This window comes from Populus trichocarpa, chromosome 3 (assembly GCF_000002775.5).
Source record: "Populus trichocarpa isolate Nisqually-1 chromosome 3, P.trichocarpa_v4.1, whole genome shotgun sequence".
Taxonomy (NCBI): Eukaryota; Viridiplantae; Streptophyta; class Magnoliopsida; order Malpighiales; family Salicaceae; genus Populus; species Populus trichocarpa.
The window spans coordinates 11359600-11384481 of record NC_037287.2 but is presented as its reverse complement, the minus strand read 5'-3'; the positions used below and the strand labels follow the sequence as shown (position 1 = coordinate 11384481).

General features: G+C 33.3%; 3 protein-coding genes and 1 non-coding gene across 9 annotated transcripts; 3 read left to right on the top strand and 1 right to left on the bottom strand.

The window, feature by feature from the left end:
• Window positions 1-1078: 1078 nt before the first annotated feature.
• Window positions 1079-1230, bottom strand: LOC112327060 (small nucleolar RNA snoR135). Its single transcript, XR_002981136.1, has one exon. It is a non-coding gene; the product is annotated as a small nucleolar RNA snoR135 (small nucleolar RNA).
• Window positions 1231-4860: 3630 nt separating this feature from the next.
• LOC18096928 (pentatricopeptide repeat-containing protein At1g32415, mitochondrial) lies at window positions 4861-7687 on the top strand. Its single transcript, XM_006385544.3, has one exon. It carries the CDS (start codon window positions 4942-4944, stop codon window positions 7174-7176), a length of 2235 nt encoding a protein of 744 aa, XP_006385606.1. The 5' UTR covers window positions 4861-4941; the 3' UTR covers window positions 7177-7687.
• Window positions 7688-9649: 1962 nt separating this feature from the next.
• On the top strand, window positions 9650-18088 carry LOC18096927 (uncharacterized). 6 transcript variants are annotated; one of them, XR_008058805.1, is made up of 11 exons: window positions 9650-9855; window positions 11096-11315; window positions 11406-12297; window positions 13514-13581; window positions 14164-14225; window positions 14994-15097; window positions 15968-16040; window positions 16181-16361; window positions 16848-16961; window positions 17558-17628; window positions 17807-18088. XR_008058805.1 is itself a non-coding variant. In XM_024597703.2 (10 exons), the coding sequence occupies exons 2-9, from the start codon at window positions 11117-11119 to the stop codon at window positions 16931-16933; spliced, it is 1665 nt and encodes a 554-aa protein (XP_024453471.1). In that variant the 5' UTR covers window positions 9650-9855; window positions 11096-11116; the 3' UTR covers window positions 16934-16961; window positions 17616-18088. The 6 variants fall into 6 exon arrangements, 3 of the variants coding, with proteins under 3 accessions (XP_024453471.1, XP_024453472.1, XP_024453470.1); XR_008058804.1 differs by having other exon boundaries at window positions 17758-18088; XR_008058803.1 differs by having other exon boundaries at window positions 17750-18088.
• A 3508-nt stretch (window positions 18089-21596) lies between these two features.
• Window positions 21597-24319, top strand: LOC18096926 (putative pentatricopeptide repeat-containing protein At5g37570). The gene has a single exon (XM_006385542.3). It carries the CDS (start codon window positions 21967-21969, stop codon window positions 23818-23820), a length of 1854 nt encoding a protein of 617 aa, XP_006385604.1. The 5' UTR covers window positions 21597-21966; the 3' UTR covers window positions 23821-24319.
• Window positions 24320-24882: the final 563 nt, after the last annotated feature.

Sequence of the window (24882 nt, the reverse complement as noted above, 5' to 3'; positions counted from 1 at the left end):
TTATTTTATTTTTTTTTATTTACGTGGGGTGTCCGGGCCAGCTTACGCGCACCACGACTATTCCCCACGGCCTACTGGACATCCTGCAAGCCCAGGAGCATGTAAGGCACCGCGGGGGTGACAGGCATGCACATAGAGGGTCGAACCCGGGACAGGAGCAGAACAAGTCACACGATTGACCACAGCAGCTAGACCCTCAAGTGCCTTAATTTTAAGTACACAACAAGGAGTTCAGGGACATGTTTTGAATTAGACGTGGACATGGATGAGATGCTTGGATGGTATCAAATATCAGGTCTTGCAATATAACATGGTAAAAGATGGCCTGCAATGTTTTCCTTTCTTTTTCAACACTTGATTTCTTGTTTATTCCATTCCTTTCAGTTTGGCGTAGCAATATGTTTTTATGTGGAAATTGGCAGATGACTCGGTGCTTGCACACCGACTCAGATAGAAACCTGGTGCCACCCTAAAAAGCTCGATTCCAGACATGATGCATTTCCCTCCTCCATCATTCTAGATAAGTTTCCTTGTAGACAATATATTTCTTATGTTGTTTATATCACATGACCATGAAGATGACTTTTTTTCTTCTTTTTTCCCAGGTTCATAGGCAATAAACAAGGCTTCCACAAAGGGCTGTCTATAGCTTTGAGAGCAATGGCCAAGAACAATTGAAGAAGAAACAGTTGGTCATGGGGATTGTCCAAATTAGGCCCACCAAAATAGATAATTTTCATGTGTTCTCATTTTTATCCTCCACTAGCAAGACCTTGCATATGAAATTTAAGTGAACTCCATACTGATGCAGCAAAAAAACAAAATCGACAAATCCCAGCTAAATTCATCACCAAAAAATCTATACTTACAAATTTTCTTGAACTTGCCCAATTTAATCAAGGAAAACTAGTAGCAATAAGCAATTTTCATAAAGCTAAGAAAACTGGGTTCGTGGTTTAAAGAAGCAACACCCGTTTTTCTGAAAAACAATTTTACACCCAGGAAGAGAAAACAAACAAATCAGATGAACGCAAAATACCCATGATATTTTGATAAAAAAAGAAAAAGATAATAAAGGTGATGTAGGGAAGATGATTGTTGAAAAGTTTCAACAAAAGAGAATGAAACACAACTGCCCATCTTCCCAAAGAAATCAATATAGCAGGGAACTCTTTCGGATTCAGAGTGCATTTATTATAGCACAGCGCCGATACACACAATCCCTGCTTACTGCCATGACTCTTTCATTACAGAGAATACTACTACTAATTGATTAGCCCCACAACGTTAACTATTAACCAAAATCAATGAACAAGTTATCAAACTAAGCAAAAACCACAACACAAATCAAACAGAAAGAGTTAAACGAAGGAAGGAGATGTTAAACGGCTTCATACTTTCAGTTCCTTTGGAATTCATCCAAGTGATGGGATATATAAAGGTAGAAGTAGGGTTTCAATGGCCTCCGCGTAATGACTAAGTTGCCCTGGACATTACTAAAGTGTAATAATCTTGGGCCTGGTTGAATTAAACAAAAAATTAGTATAAGGGCCCAATTAAAAACTCTTTTGTTTAGTTTATTAACTAGATTGCTGGCTCCCAGCAAGCCAGCCGATTTAACAAAAAAAAACTATAAAAGACTAAAAAGCAATCACCACACGCTATTAGCGTGTTAAAAAAAAATCACCGCTCGGTAATAGATTCTTCCAATAAGATAGTTTTATTTAATTATGTATTAAAAAAACAATGAAGATAAATATGTTAAATCTTAAAGAAAAAGGGATAACAATGAGGTGCAAAAAAATAATATTTGTCAAAATATAAAAAAATTACAAATTTAAATTCTAAGATAACCAAATATTAAAAAGATAAAAATTGAAAAAACAAATGATAAAATAGAACGCCTCGAGTCAATCTGAAGTAGCATGACAAACTGTTAAACTAGGTTGTGCAACTTGACCAATTTCATGGAAAACAAATTGAAAAAAATAGCAATGATCAATCCCCAACAATACAAATGTAGGAGGATGGAATCGAAAAAAAAACAGTTAATAAAAAGAACCCAAAAAAATAAAATGCGTGCAACTAAAGGCAAGGCTGCAAATCTCACGAGCTGGATCATGTATCGAGATAAACTAATAAAAGGCAAAACAAGAAATGATGAAGTTTGGTTAAAAAAATCAATTTTGAAAGATGAAATTAAAAAAAGATACAAAAAACCCCTAAAAATATCCAAGTAACCGCCCAAACATGTTATCCAAGTTATGAGATCATGATAACCTGATTGAAAAAAAACCAAAGAAAGTCACGAAACTCATTTTTTTTAAAAAAAATAACATTGAATGATGAAATAAAAAAAATAAGTACAAAAAAATATGTCAACTCATGTTAACTTTTTAAAACCTATAACCCGAGTTATTAGACCAAAAACCCCACATTTGAAAAAATCACAAAGCTCAATTCTCAACCAATCAAATGTTGAATGACAAAATTAAAAAAAAAATCAATTATACGAAAGGATCCAAACACACAAAAAAAATAAAGAAATGAGGACCAAATTTAAAATAAATAATAAATGAGAGAAGAACTTACAATTTTGAATTGAAGGTGGAAATTCAAATGAAAAATCAAATTCACAAAGGATAAAAAAACAAAAAATAGCATTTAAAATAATGAGAATCAAAGTTGAAATATCAGTAAATTAGAGGACAGCTCTAAAATTTTAAATGATCAACGTGAATTTTGAGGGGAAGAGAGAGAAAAGAGAAAAGAAAATAAAAAAAAGGTCGGTGCCAACACACCATCACATAATTGACGACACAAGTACTCTATACGGAAAGAGACACCTCGAATCTTCCAATGCTGCTATGAAAATCATTGTTTGGATGTGATGAGATGCCTTTAAAAGATCATAGGCTCCTCCCACTCTCTAAAGTGTGTTGCACGTACCAGCCAACTTTCCCCGTCTATTTATAGCAGTATCATACTTGCCAAACTTTTAATTTTATCATGTTAATACTTAATTGTTTTAAATTATCTGAATTTTATTTTACAAAATCAAACATTAACTAAGCAGAAAAAATTTACATTGATATTTCAAGATATTCTATTAAATTAACAAAAATAAACTACAAAGTTAAATTATAAATAAAATCAATTTAAAATGATCAAATTAAAAAGAAAAAAATTGATGGAGCGGGAAAAAAAACTTACCTTGATCTTGATAGTGGGAAACAACATAAATAAAACTTCATTCTAAAGGCCTTTTTCATCTTTGTTTTTCCTTTTTTTGTTTATAGTCAAATTGAATTAGGGGCAATATGGTCTTTGACAAATGTAAAATATTCTTTAAAAGAAAAAGTGATTGGAAAAAGTATGGAAGTGTCCTCCATTTATATTTCATATCCAAATTGGTTATTATCCTTTTAATTGCTATTTATTTTTTTAGTTGATTTTTTTCTTCAATTCCATCTCTAATCATTGGGTTGCATTTGATTTTTATATCAGATTTGATCCTTATTCTTTTAGTATCTTTAAATCCTTCCTCTAATGGAATTTTATTTCAGTTCCATCCTTCATCATTTGATTTCAAGTTTTTTCATGTCGAATTTGGCCCTTGCTCTTTTTATTGTTGTTTATTTTATTTTGAATCTTTTTTTATGTATTTTATTTTTTATTTCATACCTCGATATTTTTTTTATCAAGTCACGAGTTTCGAAGGTTAATACATGTTAATTTTGGGTTTTTTAGGTCATTTCATAAAATTGACTTTTTTTCATTTTTATCATTTAATAATTGATTTTTGTGGAAATGATATTCGTGCTTTCTTTTTCACTTCACTTTCCTTTCTATAGGATTATCCAAATCCTATGCTCATGTTCATAGTATTGGTAGGTTAACCCTGATTGATTAAAACAAAAATTTATGTTTTAATTATTTTTAGTTTCATGCCTCAACAATTTTTTGTTAGGAATTTTACTTCATTATTTTTTGGGTTTGCTTTTTATGTGATCAATCCACCCTTATGACCACAATCAAGAGTTTTGAAGGTTAACACATATTGATTTTTGTTTTTTTATGTCTTTTTTTAAATTAATATTATTTTCTATTTCATTCTTCAACATTTATTTTTTTAAAATTGGTTTATGAAGTTATCTCAATTATGTGTCAATAGTTATAGAGTTAACAAGTTAATGTAGGCCCCCCCCTCCAAACACACACACACATATATATTTCAGTTTTATCACTCAACATTATGTTGTTTTATAGTTGAGCTTCATAGTTTGATTCATTTCGCTTTTCGTTTATGACTTCTTTTACTTTTTATTGACACAAATCATCATTTTATTAAATTATATATATATATATATATATATATATATTAATTTCTTCATTCAATATTTAATTTTTTTAGAATTGGTCTTCGTGCTTTTTATTTCACTTTTCTTTCTACGAGGTTATCCTAATCATGTGCTTATGGTCGCAGGGTTTGCGCGTGTACATGGGTTGACCCAAATCTTTTTATTTTATTTTAATTATTTAACATTGAATTATTTTAAAGTTGAGTTTTATAATTTGATTTAACTTGTTTTTATTTACAATTTTTTAAACTTTTTATCAATACAAATAGTCATTTCATTGAGTAAAAAATATATTATAAAAATATCTTAATCTTTGTTATATATTGATCGATTTAATTAATTAATTTTATTTATATATATATATATATATACACAGTTGAAAAATCTGTATATTTATTTTTATTTTTTTAAAAAATAACGTACTCACAGCGAGACTCGGGTACAAATCTAGTAGATGTTAAAACGAACTCTACCCAGTCTGACTTGGATCAATAATTGCACACGACACCGTTTTCTGCACTGCCCCAGCAATACGAGTTCAAAAGGAGCTGTCTGAACCGTTTCTTTGTAAAAACAGGTGATGCCCGCCTTTTGTTTCAAAACCCTGAAGATCTCTCTTTCAAAAATTTCACTCAAACTTCGATTTTTTTCACCCCATGTTCGGTTCCTTAAGTCCCAATCAGAAGTTTCCAAAACCCATTACTCTAAACTCACATTAGATGACTCTCAACTTCTCTGCATGCTCTCTCAACAAAAACTCCAACAAGCACGCAACCTACTTGACAAGTTTCCCGAGAGAAGCCGCCATAGCCGAATTGCTCACTGGACTTCTTTGCTTACAAAATACTCAAGAATTGGCTTCATTGACGAATCCAGAGTTCTTTTTGATATCATGCCTGAGAGAAATATTGTTAGTTACAACGTGATGCTGTCAGGGTATTTGCAGTGTGGGAGGCTGAGTGAGGCAAGGGGGTTGTTTGAAGAGATGCCAGAGAGGAATGTTGTTTCATGGACTTCGATGCTTTGTGGGTTAGCTGATGCAGGAAGGATTTGTGAGGCAAGGGAATTGTTTAAGGAGATGCCAGAGAGGAATGTTGTTTCGTGGAATGCAATGGTTGCTGGGTTGATTAAGAATGAGGATTTGGAGGAAGCAAGGCGGGTTTTTGATGAGATTCCAGAGAAGAATGTGGTTTCTTGGAATGCTATGATTAAGGGGTTTGCAGAGAATGGTAAAATGGAGGAAGCCAGGGTTTTGTTTGAGGAGATGGAGGATAGGAATGTGATAACCTGGACTACTATGATAGCAGGTTATTGCAGGATAGGTGATGTTCGGGAGGCTTATTGTTTTTTTTGTAGAATTCCTGAGAGAAATGTTGTATCTTGGACAGCCATGATTAGTGGGTTCACTTGGAATGGTTACTATGGAGAAGCATTATTGCTTTTTCTTGAGATGAAGAGGAGGTCCAATATAGCACCAAATGGAGAGACCTTCATTTCACTTGCTTATGCTTGTGCTGGTATGAGGTTTCATCATCTTGGCAAGCAGTTACATGCTCAACTGATAATTAATGGGTTGGAATATGAGGATTATGATGGCAGGATAGCCAAGAGCCTTATTCACATGTACTCTTTATTTGGTGCCATGGATTATGCACACTATGTCTTTAACAAGAACTTAAATAGTCATGCTGTTCAGTCTTGTAATCATATGATTAATGGTTATACTCGGATTGGACAAGTGGAAAAGGCTCGAGAATTGTTTGATACTATACCTGCTCGGGACAACATCACATGGACTTCAATGATTGTTGGGTATTTTGATATTGGAAATGTTTCTGAGGCTTGCTATCTATTCGAAAACATGCCTGATAAGGATTCGGTTGCATGGACATCAATGATTTCAGGGCTTGTCCAAAATGAGCTTTTCCTTAAGGCAACCTCTTTCCTCTTGCGAATGCTGGCTCATGGTGCTCCACCATTAAGTTCTACTTATGCTATTCTTTTTGGAGCAGCAGGTGCAATTGCTCATCTTGATTTTGGGAGGCAGTTGCATAACATGCTGATGAAAACACTATCAGACTGTGACTTGATTCTTAGTAATTCTCTGATCTCAATGTATGCGAAATGTGGGGAGATACATGATGCATATAGCATATTCACAAACATGATTTATCGAGACTTAATTTCTTGGAATACCATGATTATGGGATTAGCACATCATGCTCTGGCAAATGAAACACTGAAAGTTTTTGAAACCATGCTCCAATCCGGGACTCGCCCAAATTCAGTTACATTTTTGGGAATCCTGTCAGCATGTAGCCATGCTGGGTTAGTTAGTCAAGGATGTAAATTATTTAAAGCAATGAGAGACGTTTATGCAATTCAACCAGGTTTGGAGCATTACATTTCTATGATCAATCTCTTGGGAAGAGCAGGGAAAGTAAGAGAAGCAGAAGAGCTCATATTGGGACTGCCTTTCGAAACAAATCATGCTATCTGGGGGGCATTGCTTGGTGTATGTGGGGTTGCTGAGAAAAACGCTGACATTGCTCAACATGCTGCCAGGCGACTCCTTGAGTTGGATCCTTTGAATGCACCAGCTCATGTTGCACTCTGCAACATATATGCAGCCTGTGGCAAGCATATTGAGGAGCAAAAATTAAGGAAGGAGATGGGTTTGAAGGGTGTGAGGAAGGTCCCTGGATGCAGTTGGATAGTGCTAAATGGAAATGTTTGTGTCTTTCTATCAGGAGATAAGCTAGATCCTGAAGCAGATGAAATGCTATTATTCTTATTTGAGTCTGGTGATGGATGATAGTAGAAGTTATGGGATTTTCAGAGTTCTGATTGCATGGACACTGCAATTTTGCTAACTGTTCAGATTTGATATGTGGCACCACCTTGATGATATCTATGAGGTCTGATTCAGATAATCCTTTGGTTGGGAATTATTGGATGCAATCTGGAGTGGCTAAACTTTTTTCTCCAACAAACTTACTTTTTCCTTCAATGCTCCGCCATTGTTTCCTATATATATTGAAAACTTTGATCACTGAAGGAAACCACCTTCGTTTCCTCTACATAGTTTTTATATGTATATTCAGGGGGCAATATCCATTTGTTCATTGTATCATCGTACAAATTCTTGTAATAGCACAACACTGCTTACAACCTGAATGTTACTTGTCGTTCCATGTAAATAAGCCCAGCTTGGATCTCAAACTAGTTGGACCATCCAAGTGTATCCTCTTCCTATGTTAAATTTGTTTCGGGTCAAAAATTTCTATACAACAGCTGAGGGATAAAGTTTGCTCGGCCCTTTTATACTGACCTTGTTGATATGGTCGGTCTCCCCTATTATCCTTTTTTTTTGCAAGGTTCTTTCTCACTTTAATTTACTATTATGAGCTTCAATGTTCAAAATTGCTTTTTGAGATGGCACGTGTTGGTTTTGATGGGTGACTTACAAAATCTTCAACGTTCAAAACTATTGTCAGTGGAGGAGCATCAACCGTGACAACACTACCGGAGCTTTCATTTCCGTTGAAATCCACAATCCATATTCACTATGTTCAGCGGAATATTCAAGCGGGTATGGATATTTGACCTTGAGTGGGAAAATTATACCTTCATTGTTAAAAGTATATTTGAAAGCGTTATAACAATTATTTTTTAAAATATTTTTTTATTTAAAAATATATTTAATTTTTTTTTTTAAAAAAATTATTTTAGATATTAACACATTAAAATGATTTGAAAATATAAAAAAATATTAATTTAAAATAAAAAATAAATAAAATAAAATTAAAATTTTACAAAACATTTTTGAAATACAAAAACAAATGAGATTACAAGTCCTCCAATTTAGTCTCAACCCATTTAATAATATCTCAAATTCCTACATTCTTAGGATCCGAAAGCTTCGACATTTCCATCAGGAATAGAAGCGTTGGCAGATTTTGTGCATGGAAAAGGGTCTCCGATGCTGGGTATGATCTAATTATACGTGAAAAATTAATATTTCATGTTTTACAAGTGCATGGAATTGATATGAATATGTTTATTAATTAGATATCAAGTATGATCAGTTACCCTTCAATCATAAAGATGCTATAAAATTAATCTTCAAACTTTTTATTTTATTTTACTGAATTTGGCTTGTGAATTTCGTAGTTGGCTTGCTAGATTTTTTGTTGTTGAATTGTTGATATTCTTCCTGAATTCAAATTAAACTTAATGAATTATTTTTTGTCTGAATTTGTTCATTAGTTTATAACCTACAGTGGACAACTGTTTAGTGTTTTTTGCTTAGGTTTGAATAAGAAGACTTGGTGGGTTGCAAAGGGAATTTTAAAATATAATTCAATTTGGTTTGGTATTGGATATTTGTTACAAAAGCCTAAGCCTAATAAAAAATTGTTTAAGCCCACTTTAAAATAGACTTTTTAAAAACCCAATACACAAGCCCATTTAAATAACATTTTCAAAGAAAAAACGACGCGGGCTGGACCGAACTGGTTTTTAATTCAATCTGAGTTAAATTTTGAAGAAATAATTTTTTTTGTTTTGTTACATTTTTTTATCTAAACCAAATCAAAATTGACGGTGACTCGTAAAATCGTATGATTTTACGAGTTAATATATATCTAAACGTGTAAAATTAAACTAAAAACTTGAAAATCAATAAAATCGATCAAACTCGGTAAATTCCCATTGATTTTATGAGTTTAAAAAAAATATAAAATTGTGAAATCTAATAATCTATATCTTAGCATTTTCATTGTTTTAAATTCATATCTTGCAAAACTTGTGCAATCTTATAATGGTTTGATTTTGACTATAATTATTATAATTTTTTAAATGATATAAATTATTTGTGGATTTCATTTCCGTAAAATGAAAATATGTATTCATTCTTAACAGTTTCTTATGTAAACTATTAACATATCAATTGACAATTTTCTCTATTTTAGTTGATAAATATATAGAATAAAAGTTGTAAATTGACATATTTGACTCTTAAAGTAATTAATATTAAATAACCTATCAAAATTTAAAGGGATTCATTTCTTATAAATAACATAATAAATGAGTCGATTTGTTTAAAAAGTAGAGAAATTAATATAAAAAAATAAAAATATTTGATTTTTTTTAATTTTTAATTTTTGATTTAACTGTATTATATTATTAGTTATTACTTTATTAGAATTGTTAATATAAAATTAGTTAAAATATTTAATTTATAATTTTATGATTTAAGTTTATGATCTGAGTTTATATTATACATTCTGTGTCGTGTAAAAAAACCTTCTTTGACAACTTACCACATACCTAGCCTCTCTTTCTCTCGGTCTGAAACACAAAACAACCCCAAATCAAACGCAACTGAAGTTCTGCCGAGACCCACAAGCTGCCACCTCCTCCACGGGATCAATAGCCACCACCAGCAACATTTATTCTTAAAGGAAGGGACGAAAGCTAGTATACTAATAAGGTTTCAGTCTTTTTCAATACCCTCTAGATTGAAAATCTTACTTTTTTTTGCTTGTTTTGTTGAGATTCAATGCGGGCTTCTCTTAATTAAGTCTAATATACATGATTTTGTGTGTGTATATAATGGGTATTTCATTTTGCCCTCGTTTGCTAGGATTTTGACTAGGGTATCTCTTTGTTTTTTCTGAATTTGGGAGCGTTTTGTGTATACTGGTTTGTTGCTGTACGTAGGGTTAATAGGTTTTTTAATTCTCTAATGGGATAGTTGCATTCTGATAAAAAATCAATCTGGGTGTTTTAGTTTCGACCTTGTTTTGTCAAATTCTCCCCCTTGTACATGGAGAGGGAATGGCAGTTCATGCCGTTACAAAGATCAGAGGGGCTAAAGAAGCAATGGTAGTTCTTGACATTAAGTTGCATGTCCTCTGATTCCTCTTGTAACTTGCCAAAAAGAATCTGGTCCCTTGCTTCAATATGCAGTCTCTACGAGGCATTAGCATTAGCTTCATTAGGATTTGGAGGCACACGCTTCATAATTCAACCTATGGAAGGAAGATCAGTTGGATAAGCCAAAAGGGCAAGGAACTTTCTTTAGTTGGTGTTTCTTCATTCTGTACCTTGCCGGTGCCATAATCTTCATGGCTATAATCTACATCCATCACAATCCAAAAATCTGTAGGCTCTAAAACAACCAGTTAGAATCAAAACCATCCCCTTCCCAAATTAAAATTCAAAATCCTTGCTGGTGTTTGGCTCCTACGAAACTTGGTCAGAGAAATTCTTTCAACTCTCCTCACAATTCATCAAACTCTGAATTTTCCATTGCCTTTTATTTTCTATCCCCCCCTCCCCTCTCTCCATCTCTTGGTTTCTCATTTATTGTTCTTCGAAGCTTCTCTTCCTCTTTAATCTCCTTGCTAAAATAAAAACTATCGATTTTCAATTTCAACCACAACACTCTCCCAACCTGTTTAATTTATTCTACTTGCCATTGGTGACTGATTGATGCCTCCACCAGACTTCTCCTCTGGCTGCTGGAAATACTCCTTCACTGGTCCAATTTTACTCTCTATCTTTGATTCTATTAATTATTGAAGTTTGAATTGCTTATCTCTAAGTTTATGATTATCTATTTTAAAAATAAAAATTACTTGTTTTTTTTTTGTATTAATTGTTTTCTCTGGTCGATTATTGTTTACTTATTTGTGGTATGTAGTAAGATGTTTTAAATGTCATACCAGGAAAGATAATTATATTAAATTATGGCGTCTTCGACTATGGGATCCAAGTCATTGAAAGAATATTTGAAAAAATATGGAAGTGACAATCAAGAAGAAGAGAAGAAAGTGAAAAAGAAGAAGAAGAAAGTTAAACCGAATGCCTCTGGTGTTTTAGTTGTGGATGAAGACCCTGTTTGGCAAAAGCCAGTGAAGCTTGAAGAGGAGGAAAATGATTCAGCTGGTAAAAAAAGAATCATATATTACTAAACATTATTTTATTTGAGAGTTTGAAGTTTGCTTTGATAATGTTTTGTGTGTTATGATTGTGTAGATGACGAGAATCCTCAAGTTGATGAAGACATAGAAGTTAAACGAATGAAGAGGCTGGAGCTAATTAGAGCTCGACGTGCTTACAATGCAATTGCTGAGGATGGAAGTGGTTGGGTTATATTACCTCCTAACCATGCCAATTCTGCTGATCCTTACCCTGATATGTCCCCTCTTCATAAAAGGAAGGTTCGGAATGACACACCCTCACCTGAGCATGAAGGGAAGCCTTTGCATAATGGTGGAGATGATGCAGATTTGTCTCCTCCACGGCAACAACAGAGACAGCACCATAGTCCATCACCTGCTCCTGATACAAATTTGAATTCAGATCTGTCGCCACCCCGTAATAGAAGGTATCGAAATGATACACCATCTCCTGAGCCGCGGTTGAAGCCTTCAAGAGAAGCTAGTGATTTGTCACCACCACGAAGGCAGCAAAAACACCATCATTCTCCATCACCCAAGCCCTATACAAAGTCTAAACACACCAGTGTTCTGAATTCTGATTTGTCACCACCACGAAGACGGAGGACTGATACTGAATCACCTAAATTGAAGCCTTTGAAAGAAGATACTGATTTGTCTCCTCCAAGACAACAGCGGCGACGACACTATACTCCATCACCAAAACCCGAGCCAGATCTTTCACCCCCAAGGAAAAGAAAGAAGGATGTTGGGAGATCAGGATTGCCTGATAATTCTCATTTATCACTACAGCTTTCAACTCAGAGTGGTAATTCACGTGCATCCATGGCTCAAGACATTTCTCCACCAAGGAAAAACAGGAAAGAATCATCTGATCCAGTTTCTTCAAAGGAACCGCCAAAAACTGGTCTGATCACTGGTCGTGATATGCGGGAAGAAATTAAAACTAAGAAGGAAGCGTCATTGTTGTAAGTTCTAATGATTATTTAAAGTGCTCTGACCTCTTTGCTCATTTCATGCGCTGACTTTGTCTATTTTCTGGTTAATTAAGTAGTTTTTTGCTTTCTGTCTGTACAATGTATGTTCACATATTCGTTTCAACTGTGAGTTATTTTAAATGCAAACCTCCATTGATTAGTGTTAGCTCTCTGGCTCACACTAACCACATGGATTTTTTTCACATGATTGTGGCAGCTACTGTTTGTTACATCATAGAATGAACTATGGGGTAAAGATGTTCTAAAATGGGAAAGATTGTACTTGTTAAGAAACATTTTCTTTGTGGTTTTCTAGTATGTGGGATTAGTGTAGTAGAAATTTCATATATCATGTTAGAGGTGGTTGGTTGTGGTAGTGAGTTTTTTGCACTCCAAATGTGTAAAAAAAAAAAAAATACTCCATCAGTTTCAATTGTTTGGTGTAAAACCAATCAAGTCTTGCAATATTTGACACTCTATCCAAACACAAGTCAAAACACATTTGAAGTTCAAGTTTTGTGAACCTCATTTTATGGTGAAGTAATCGCCCCATTATTTTTGTGCTTGCAACTTCGAAAATGTTAGGAAGGGACTTGTGGTGTAAGTTGCTACAGGGGACTGCTAATGCTCATGGTCAGATAATTAAACACCAGTTATAGACTTCTCTGTATCATTTGCTGAGAGTTCAATATGTCTGTGTACTGGTGTTTCATGAAGTCTCTGAGTTTTTGTGATAGGGTCATATAGTTATTTAACTAACTTTGAGATATGAGTGATATTTCCAGCATTCAGCTCACAAATACATTGAAGCAGCAAGAAAAAAAATCAACAGTAATGGCTGGAACACTCGAATGCTCCTTTGTCTTGGAAAAGGAATAGTGCTCCTTTCCTTCTATAATTCTCCCTTATTTCACCATTAAATTGTACCCATGAATTTCTTATTACATTTTTTGTCTTCTATTTATTGATTTTAATTTAAACTAGGACATTTTGGTGGTCCTTGATGAATATCATGGTGTAGGGAAGCTTCATTCTATGCTCTGATTTCATTTAGCCAATGCCCAATCCTTTCAGATTGAATTACTTCTATAATTTGACATTTTTACTTACAATAACATGGAGAAGTGAAGGAACTGGTGTTATGCTATGGTTTGGTGGTTTAATGAATCCAACTTTCTTGATGCAATTTATTCATTCCCTTTTGCAGGTTTGACAAGATGGATCCTTCTATAAGTGGACGGGGTGTTGAACCTGTATACCGTGATAAGAAAACAGGCTAGTGAACCCTACGAGATGTTGATGCCATATATGTTTCATGTTTGACAACTAATCTTTTAATTGTAAACCTAAGATTAAAGTTTATGATCATATGCTAACAAAGATGACATTGTAGTCTAAGGAAAAGTGTCCTAAGTCCTTAGTGCTTGTATTAGTCCTTAATCTGTTGCTGATCTAGTTTATTTACGTTTTCCTGCTTTATTAAGTTGATATTATTTATTTTGGGTGGGTTTTTTTTTTTTTTTTTTTTTTTTTTGGGGGGGGGGGGGCTTGTTGAACAAGCTAAACTAAATTGCGGCATTTTTTTATGTTTTTTCTTTGTGATACATATTCTTCTAGCCTTTCCCAGCCAATCAATTCATGAAAATCTGCCTTGGAACTTTAGCAACTGTAGTTTCTAACTTATAACAAATAATAATCGTACTATTATATACGAACCCCAATCCCTGTCCTCAAAATTGTAAATTTAACTCTGATTAAACTTTATTCCAACAAAAAGCTCATGAAGGCAGAGCCATCTGCCAAAACCAGTCCTACTTGAACATGCTTTTAACCATGCTTTACTAATTAATACTGCAGGAGAGCGCATATCAAAGGATGATTACTTGAAATCAAAACAAAAAGTAGAGGAAAAACCCAAGGTACTATTTTAACTTGTATTTATGAACGTTCATTTTTGAATGGTCTTATATGTCATAATTTGATGAAATTGTTACTATAGTTGTTTCCATGGTTGTGGATTCACTATGACTTGAATCTGATTGGTATTATCTTGGAAGCTATATGATGTTTTGGGTTAAAAGAGCGCACCCTGTTGACATTAGTTAAAGTTGTTTTCAAAGTTCTTTATACACATGGAAGGATTTTTATTTTGCAAGGATTGAGGTTTCACGGTTTGACAGTTCTTTAATGGCTCTTTATCTCTCCTCGTGTGTGGGTTTGCATGCACATAATTACCAGAAACATCAAACATTTGGTTTGTGGATTGCATAGATGGCAGGCTTAGTTGGTAAGTTAATTTGAAACCTACTTTGGTTTGGACACATATTTGGTTGTTTAGAGCAATAATATTATGATGCCATAAACAAACCTAATATTTGTCCTCGAGGCAGTCATATCATGAAGCCTCCAATAGATTTGCTTCACTTTGACATCATAATATTCTTGCCGAACACAAACCAAATAGGTGTTATAAGCACACAACAATCCAAACTAATTTACCAACCCAAAGTACAGAGAGATTCCACAGATTCGTCCAAGTGTGTGCCCCTACACCGCAATGTGAATGTTCCTTGGAACTATTTTTGGACCATTCTGTATCAATTTCGTTCTTTTTGTGTGTTGTTTTATTTTATCCTTTGTCATGCACGGAGCATGAGTTTTACTTCTTTGCTGCATTATTTAATCAGGAAAAGAAGTTAGAGTGGGGAAAGGGCTTGGCTCAAAAGCGGGAAGTTGAAACTAGGCTGGAGGAGTTAGAGCTTGAGAAGGACAAGCCATTTGCACGGACTAGGTAAGACTAAACATACCAAACAATGCCTTAGTGCTAGTCTTTGCATTGAAAGTGTCATAATTGCATGTTTCTGTCAGACCAGTGGAATATCTCCTTCTCTCTTTTTTTATTTTTCAGTTCTTTTTTGGACTCTGCAAGTCAAATTTTTCACCATGTCATACTATTCCTTTGCTAAAGTCCAGATGATAATTTTGCTTGTTGCAAACTAAAGTAGTCATAGATTAACTATTGGACACTTTTGCTATTGTCATCATTGTTGGTGGCGTGTATTGAATTTCAGCTTCCTGTAAAAAATAACAAAAAAAAAACCTTCTACTGGATTTGCTAAACCCATCATCCTGCACAACAAAGATTGATAGTTTGGTATGACAATAGAAACTGGATGCGAATAGGAAGCTGGAGACGCTACCCATTTTCAATATCCATTTTTTCTAATTTTCATCCAAGGCTACCTGGTTAATATGCCAGTTTAGTGATGACAATGTTTGTATGAAAAAATAAGCAATGTAATTGTTCTGAAACTGAAATTTTGGATTTAATGTTTCTTAAAACTATATTAGCGTATTGATGAATAAGATGCTTGATGAATGCTTCCTATTTATAACTTTTATTTAACAGCATTGTGGACTATTTTACCCTTCTTCCGCTTGTTGAAGGATTACATAATTTTTTAGGCTCTTTTTTAACTTTATAATATTGTTGTTTTTTTATGAGAAAAGATTTTGGGTTATTTGTCAAATCTTCTTTTAGATCCACAGAAAGATGGGAAAATAAATGAAATCCCATGATCAATAAATTCCTGAAAATATATTTGTTTTTCACCCACCTTGTATTATAGAAATTTGTTGATGCATGTTGTTATGTTCACAGGGATGATCCGGAACTTGACAAAATGCTGATGGAAAGAGTAAGATGGGGCGATCCTATGGCACATTTGGTCAAGGTGATTAGTTGACTGATTAAGTTGGCTTAGATTTTACATAGTTTGATGCTTAGTTTTTTATGCATCTGAAAATACAAATGATATGCTGTTTGACGTTGATACTTAAATACTGAGTTGGACATTATTTTGACATGTTACAGAAAAAGCATTCTGAACTGGATCTTGCAGACCTAGGGGATAGCGAGAAGATGAAGGAATCAGGATTTATAATTCCCCAGGACATACCTAGTCACAGCTGGATAAAACGAGGATTAGATGCTGCTCCAAATCGATATGGTATAAGACCAGGAAGACATTGGGATGGGGTGGATCGAAGTAATGGTAAGTTATATTTGAACTGATTGCTTTCTCTTTCTGCTAACCAGAAAGAAAAATCTTTTACGAGCCAGTCCTCCTTCTCTGCTTCTTTCAATTGTTTTTAGATCCATCATCCATGCTAAACTATGGTAAGTTACCAGTGTGGGGAGTAATTAGGTGGTAACATGTTCCATAACATGTGTTTGCTAGAGTTTCATATCCAACACTCAATGGGACTGAGAGCCCATCTTTTCAATCACTTCCAGTTTTTATTTATCTGTTTTTCCTTTTGTGTACATTCCGTCTAAGTCCTATGTGGAGGATTTATTCTTCCTGTCACGAAGCTGGCTTTCTACGTGCTTAAGATAATACAATTTTCTTGCGCCAAAAAAATGTGAGGCTCCTGGCCCACCTAGCAGTAGGTATCATTTTGGGTTATAATGTGTTTAGCTAGTCCTGGAGAGAATTCAGTGTGTGTAGAAACTGATAATTTTGATGTCTGTGTTGTAGGATATGAGAAACAACTTGTCAAACGGGTGAATGAGAAACAAGCTACAGAGAGGGAAGCCTATCTTTGGTCTGTGTCTGATATGTAACTGCAAGTGTGTGAACTGGAGTGAGATGGTAATTTATTCCTTTAGACCTTGGCGGCCACTGTCACAAATTAAGCATGAATTTTACAAATTAACTTCTGTTTCTTCTCTCCAATCCCACTATTAGCCTGTTTTTTCTTTTTTGTGTGAGCATATGGTGCTCTCTTGGAGTACATTTGTAGCTCCGATTGATTAGATTTGTCAAAACAAAGAATCTTTCAAAAATCAAAACCTGTTCCGGATTTAATCGCCCATCCAGTGTAAACTGATGAAATTCCTTGTATATTTTTTTAATAATCTCTAATTATTGTTTGAAGTTCGACAATAATACAAGAGTAAAATAGATTTTCTTATAATTTATCGTCTTGTTTATCAAACATCATATAAAGAGTTATTGTATCTTATACATCATTTCTAAATACAATTTTGTTTCTCTTGTTCTTCTGCATGGTCTTTTTTTTTTTTCATGACACTAATTAAACACTACCTTACAAATGGAAACCAACTATATGTTACGAGTTTAACTATTATGTTGCCTGTGCCTTTCTCTAATATCTTCTCCGAGTTCAAAATGTAATGGATCTTTCTGGTTAAATCCTGCGGAGAAATTATGTCTGATATTTGCAGTGTATTCGATTTTCAACAAATGATGCAAGGAGATCAACCAACCACCATCTTTTTGCAGTATCTATGTGAAGGTTCGTGTTCTCTAATCTCAAGAGTTTGAAAAGCGCGAGGGTGCTTTCCATCTCTGTCCACACTCGGAAAGATAAAGCATGTTGTGTTTGGTGGTCATGAACTGAGTTGTAGTTGAATTAGGTCCTCAGACCTTCAGCAGTGCTCAGCGTTCAGTGATCAATTGTGGCTTTGACGCAGGGGCGCTGCATAAGGGCGGGAGGAGCCCACGACCCGTCCTCCCGAAGTTTATTCTGATCCCCATAATTATGTAAATTATTCAATTATATCCCATAAATTTTTAAAATAGCCCCTTAAATTTTTATATAATGAGACTAGTTTACTAGCCGCTCTACAATGCGGGGTTGAACTAAAAAAAAATATGTAAAAAACATCTAGGCTTCCAAGAACTCTTTTGTATTGTTATTTAATCTGCTTTAACAAGTTAATATTGAAACCTTCCAAGACATGAATTTTTGTTTAGTTTGAGTTTTAATTTAAACTATGAGAGTTAAGGCATGATTATTTGTTTAGTTTAAGTTGTAATTTAAACTATATGGGAGTTGTCCAGAAATGATTTTGGCCAGAGATTAATGTTTTTTTTTTAAAAAAATTATTTTTTACTGAATTATATAATAAAAAAATAGATGCTTGCAAAATCAAGTATAAAAAAAATGACAAGATTGAAAAAAAAAAAAAAGACTATAAGATGTTGATATAAGACATGAAAAAAATATTTTTAAAGTAAAACTCCTATTTTCGTATTAATTTATCTTTTTATACTAAAACATATCTTTTAATAGCATATTTTATAAAACAAAAATTTATTATCTTAATAACTCTATTGAAAATAAATAAATAAATAATATTAAACTCAATTCTTAATTAATTTAATACCCAGGTAAACCTATCAAACCTTAGTCATGAGACCAGGATAACTTCATAAAAAACAAATCAAAACAAATTATAAAGCTCAATTCTTAATCAATCCAATGTTACATGATAAAATTTTTTAAAAAATCAATAAAAAAAAAACATAAAAAACCACTCAAATCAACCGATCAAACCTTTAACTCAGGTTATGAGAGCAGGATAACTTTAAAAAATAAATAAAATAAATTATGAAACTAAGTTTTCAATTAACCCAATATTAAAGGATGCAATTGAAAAAAAAATCAATAAATAAAAGGAAAAAAATTAAGTCAACCAGCCTGACCTACGACATGGGTCATAAAACTATGATAACCATATAGAAAGAAAATAATAAAAAATATGAAGCTCAATTCCCGGTCAACCTAATATTGAAGGATTAAATTTTAAAAAAAATAACTTGAGTCAACTTGGGTTAACCTGCCAAACTTTGGTAAGGAGAATAAGATAATTTCATATAAAATAAATAAACAAAACTTATAAAATTCAATAACCAACAAACCCAATGTTGGGTGGTGAAATTGAAAAAAAAAAACTAAGCTTGAAAAAAAAAAGATCCTAAAAAATTTTAAGGGCCAAAGTGAAAAATACCTTGCTCTTTTACTATTCATTACTACAAGAAAATGCCAAGACCTTGTAGTATATAACAACAACAACTATGATATTGAAAAATAAAATAACAAAAAAACTAAATCAGAAAGCAAAAACATTTTAGCTCTCTCATATTTTTCTATTAACCACTATAGTGTAATGACTTTTTTTGTCCCTCACAAGAAAAATTGATTGCCTTTAAACCAGGGGTATTTTTATTTTTTTGTATGGTTCCTTAGTCATTATGAATTTATTTGGGGTGTTTTTGTTTATTCAATATATTTATGAATAGTAAAAGAACTAAAATACCATTGGAATAATAATAATAAAAAACTAACACTGTAAGGCAGAGGTGTTGCTATCTTTTTTTAGAATATAGACTACGTATATGACCTTAGGGACAAAAAAAATAAGCCATTGAAATAGGGTATTGATGTCATTTTATCTTGGTTTTTTTTTTGTTTTTGTAATTATTGGTTTTGTTGAGGTAGTAACGTAATTTACCATTTAATTTATAATTTTTAAATGATAAAAGTTGCTAGAGCGTGCTAGCTCGTGGGAGATGCCACGCACTTTGGGTGACGTGTGCGGCATCTCCCGGTGGTGGAACGTCTCTTCTGATTCTTCTTCATATTCTCTTTTTTTATTGGTGGAACATGGCATCTAAAGATAGTCGGTTTGTTGTCAGCGACCTTTTCTTTTTTTACTCTTAATTTCTCTTTTCTACCCTAGAAAATCAACTCCGATCCTTATTATTGTTGGTGTTTCGGATTTAGTCTTTTTAGTTTTGATTTTTTATCTGTCTTTTTTTTTGTTTTCAATTTAATTATTCAATTCTAATTTGTATATGTAATGTTTTTCAATTTGATCTTTCTACTTTTGATTCTTTTTTTTTTCTTTACTCTTTTTGTCAAAGTTTTTATGGTTTTCAATTTTATCCCTCATATCAGGTTTTTTATTTTTTTTTCAATAAGAATAATACTAATTTCAATTTGGTCCCTTTTCTTATGATTTCGTATTTTTTTTCCTTTGTTCTTTTTTCAAAGTTTTTATGGTCTTTAATTTTATCTTTCAAATCAATTTTTTTTTATCTCAACAACAACAACAACAACAAATCATTCTAAATTATAATTTAGAATAATAAATTCTAAGAAATTCTAAAATATATTTTTAATAAATTCTAAATGAATATAAATTTAGATTTTGTTCAAATAAAATAAAATAAAATAAATCAAACATATAAAAATATTATATAAATTATATGTATTAGATGTAGTCTATTAATCGAATACAATAGGAATATATAAGATAGGTAATATGAATATAATAGGAATGGTCCTCAAAAGAATATATGGTGACCAGCGTAGCTATTTATGAATAGGATCCAGATAGTGTGTGTCAATACCAAGACAAAAAAATATGCATATAGTCGAATAATAAATTTTTTTTTATCAAGGAGAAGACACAATAATAGTAGTAGTGGTGGTGTTGATTATAATAACAATGATGGTGGTGATAATGCTAATAATAATGGTAATGATAACAATAATAATGGCAATACTAATAATAATATGAGCAATAGTAGTATTGATGATACAAATACTAGTAATAATAATGATAATAATAATGAAACTGATAAAAAAAAATTTAAAAAGGAATGGTTTTTTCTTGTAGCTATAAAGACAATCCTCTATTCACTACAATAATCAAGTGACGTCTATGATCTTTCAAAAAAAAAAAGACTTGCCTTGGAGTTAAGGATGTTTTTGTATTTTCACACAACTTATTAGTTATTATAGATTTGATTGAGGATATTTTCATCTATTTAATATTTTTAATTATAATAAAATAACAAAAATACTCCCGAAGATAAAAGAATCAACACAACACAATAGGGTAGGTGTATTTCAATATTTTTCATATTTTTTAATAAACAATCAAATTACACATGCGTCTTTGAATACAAGAAACATAAGTAATTGGGGTAAGGGGTATTAGAATCTTTTAGCCTCGATTTTTTGTTTTGTTAATTATAGGTTTGATCGATGATGATAATGTAATTTACCATTTAAATAATATTCTTAAATCTGAAAAAACTTTTGGCATGTTGGGGTTGCCATGCACTTTGAAGTTTGAACGACGTATGTTGCGGCTCTCGGTAGTTAAAAATAGGTTTTTATCGTATAATTTTATTTTATTTTATCTTCTTTTTCCATCACGGATGACTGTATTATTAAAAAATAAAGAATGTTGTCTTAACTGTAATATATTTTGTCATCATTTTTTGTTTATTTTTTAAACCCCATTTCAATACTTAAATATTTTTTTATATAAAAATATAATCCAGCCACAAGATAAAACATGAGCACCAAGTCTAATTTATTATAAAAGCGAAGTTAGATCATACCTCTCTCTTGAAATAAGAGAATAGTAATGCTAATAAAGTAAAAGTTCATTGAAAAAAAGTGTAGTCTTAATAACGGCTAAGAGGAGTTTTCACTCCTTGACCATTGATTCATCATGATTTTTCATCTCAAACCAAATTGTAAAAACTTAAATTTCTCATGATTTTCTTTACTACCACACAAACAAATAGACTGTCTTGCATCGAATCGGTGAAGGAAACCATAAGGAAAAAAAAATGAAAATGAAAACACAAAACCAAAACACCAAAAACTCTCATGAAAAAGAAGAAGAAAAGAATCTCTTTATTGCTACTGCACATCTAGACCTACATGGCCACACCCCAAGCATAGACGCTAATATGCAGTCGAGACTTGGGACTCCCCACCCGACCCATACCTCAGAGCCCTTTCCCTTCCCGCCATAATACAAAGAAAATGACTATAAACCACAAATACTACAAACACTCCCTTTCTTTGAACAAATTCCTCAAATCCAAGAAAAACCTCTCTAAAACCCCTCCAAAACTCTTTCCTAATGACCCAACGCCCCAACAAATCACACAAACGATTAGCAACAGCTCAAATGCACCCACATTAGATCTTAATCACCCCATCTTGCAAAAACTGGAACAATCATGTACTAACATCAAACAATTCAATCAAATCCACACCCAACTTACAGTCTTGGGCCTTTTCCAACACCCTTTCGCCGCGAGTCGTTACATCAAGAAGCTCTGTGCTTGTTTAAATTCAGTTTCTCATTGCGTTTCTCTGTATAATCACATTGAAGAACCTGATGCTTTTATGTGTAATACTATAATGAGAAGTTTTGTGAATGTGAATGATCCTTTTGGTGCTTTGAGATTTTATTATGAAAAAATGATTGCTAAGTGGGTTTTGCCTAATCATTACACATTTCCTCTTGTTGCTAAGGTTTGTGCTGATATTGGGTCTTTGAGAGAAGGTCAAAAGGTTCATGCTTTAGTAGTGAAATTTGGGTTTGAGTTGGATTTGTTTGTGAGGAATTCTTTTATACGTTTTTACTCTGTTTGTGGGAGGACTTCGGATGCGAGGATGGTGTTTGATAATGGGTTTGTGTTGGATTTGGTGAGTTGGAATTCGATGATTGATGGTTATGTGAAGAATGGAGAGTTGGGTCTTGCACGTGAGATCTTTGATGAAATGTATGAGAGAGATATTTTCACTTGGAATTCAATGATTTCTGGGTATGTGGGAGTCGGAGACATGGAGGCGGCTAGAGGATTGTTTGACAAAATGCCATCCAGAGATGTTGTGTCTTGGAATTGCATGATTGATGGGTTTGCAAGGATAAAAGATGTTTCAATGGCAGCTAAGTTTTTTGATGAGATGCCTTTGAGGAATGTGGTTTCTTGGAATGTTATGTTGGCTCTTTATCTAAGGTGCAAGAAGTATAGTGATTGCTTGAGATTTTTTGACATGATGGTTGGAGGGGACTTTGTGCCTGATGAAGCATCTCTTGTAAGTGTCTTGACTGCATGTGCGGAACTGAAAATGCTTGATCAAGGAAAATGGGTTCATTCTTATATGAAGGATAATGGGATTAAGCCTGATATGCTACTCTCAACTGCTCTATTAACCATGTATGCAAAATGCGGGGCAATGGATTTGGCTAGAGAAGTGTTTGATAAGATGCCTGAAAAAAGTGTGGTGTCATGGAATTCTATGATCATTGGATACGGTATACATGGACATGGAGACAAAGCGCTAGAAATGTTCAGGGAGATGGAGAAGGGAGGTCCTATGCCAAATGATGCTACTTTTATGAGTGTTTTGTCTGCATGCTCACATTCAGGGATGGTTTGGAATGGTTGGTGGTACTTTGATCTAATGCATAGAAAATATAGGATTCAACCAAAGCCTGAGCACTATGGTTGTCTGGTTGATCTCCTTGGCCAGGCAGGTTTGAAAGAACCATCAGAAGATCTCACAAGGAAGACGCATACAGAGGTAGAGCCAACTTTATGGGGAGATCTTCTTTCAGCTTGTAGGGCCCACTGTATTTCAGAACCTGGAGAGATCCTGGCCAAGCAACTGATTAAGTTATTTCCAAATCATGTTGTTCCATATTTGTTATTATCAAACACATATGTCGCTGAAGGGAGGTGGGATGATGTAGAAAATTTGAGAATGACTCTGAAGAATAAGACTCTTAATTCAAAAATGGTTTTCACTTCAAGGAGGCACTCAATGTTGAGTGAGGCGGCTGCTCAGATCAAATTGTCTAATATAGATTCTATTAGGACCTGAAACTCAGCCATGCTGTTTAGCAAGTTTTAAAAATACACCTTTTCAATTGGAGATGGCCAAAATGACAATTGTTGCAATGGGAAATAAGGAAGTCTTTGGATGTCAAGTGTGAATCCCAGGAAGCACGTGGACTCCAGGCGATGGGCTAACTCGTTCAAACAACTGATTTTCCCTGAGAAAGAACCTTGTAACTGTTTAAGGATACCATATCCAGCTACAACTTGTAAAGATAAGGTCACACTGATTAGTAGCTGAAGAGGTGTGTTAAAACTGATTTCTTTTGTTTTCCAGCCTGAACTCTAAATCCATGATAAGCTGATAGCACATTTGTTTTGCATGAAATGTATTATGCCATTGGCCTTTATCTATGGTTTTGGTTACAAACTCAGCATTGAATATACTTTGTTGTTTCATTATCTTATAGTCCTGCTATTCTACTCCATTCATGTCAATGTGTACTTTTGTAGTTGACCTATACATCGTGGGAGCATTATAAGGGTGTTTTATGTTTTTTATATTTTCCCCTTATCAGAATACGTATTTAACTTCTGCATAGCAACTTTGTGAGAGTAAGATAAAATTTTGCTAAAGGTAAAATTTTGTTCTTGTGAATAGTAGTCTTTTGTAATGTGAAACATTTGTACAATGTTTGGTGATTGGTGCCCTTAAACCGAATTGGTATCAATTCTTGTGTCTAGTTCAATATGAGGTGTTAGACATTTGAGTTTGATCCAGAACTGCTTAGATCTAACTTGGTTTAGATTACTTGAATTAGAAAGGATAGTATCAACAATATCATAAAGTGGGGCAATAGTATCTGTCAACTGAAGTTTCAAATTAACAGATAAGTGGAGTCTTGATCTCCCATGCAACTCATTATCTATATCTGTCATGGGAAGTGGTTAATTCAGCTTTAAAGTTGTATCCTCATTTGATTCTGAATGCAACTTCCACTCGAGGAGTTATATGAGTGAGAAAACTATCCTATACTTAAAGGCCTTTGTTGCTGTTGTTATTATTAAGTGACTGAAGCACAGTTGAAGTTAGATTTGGTTCAAGTTG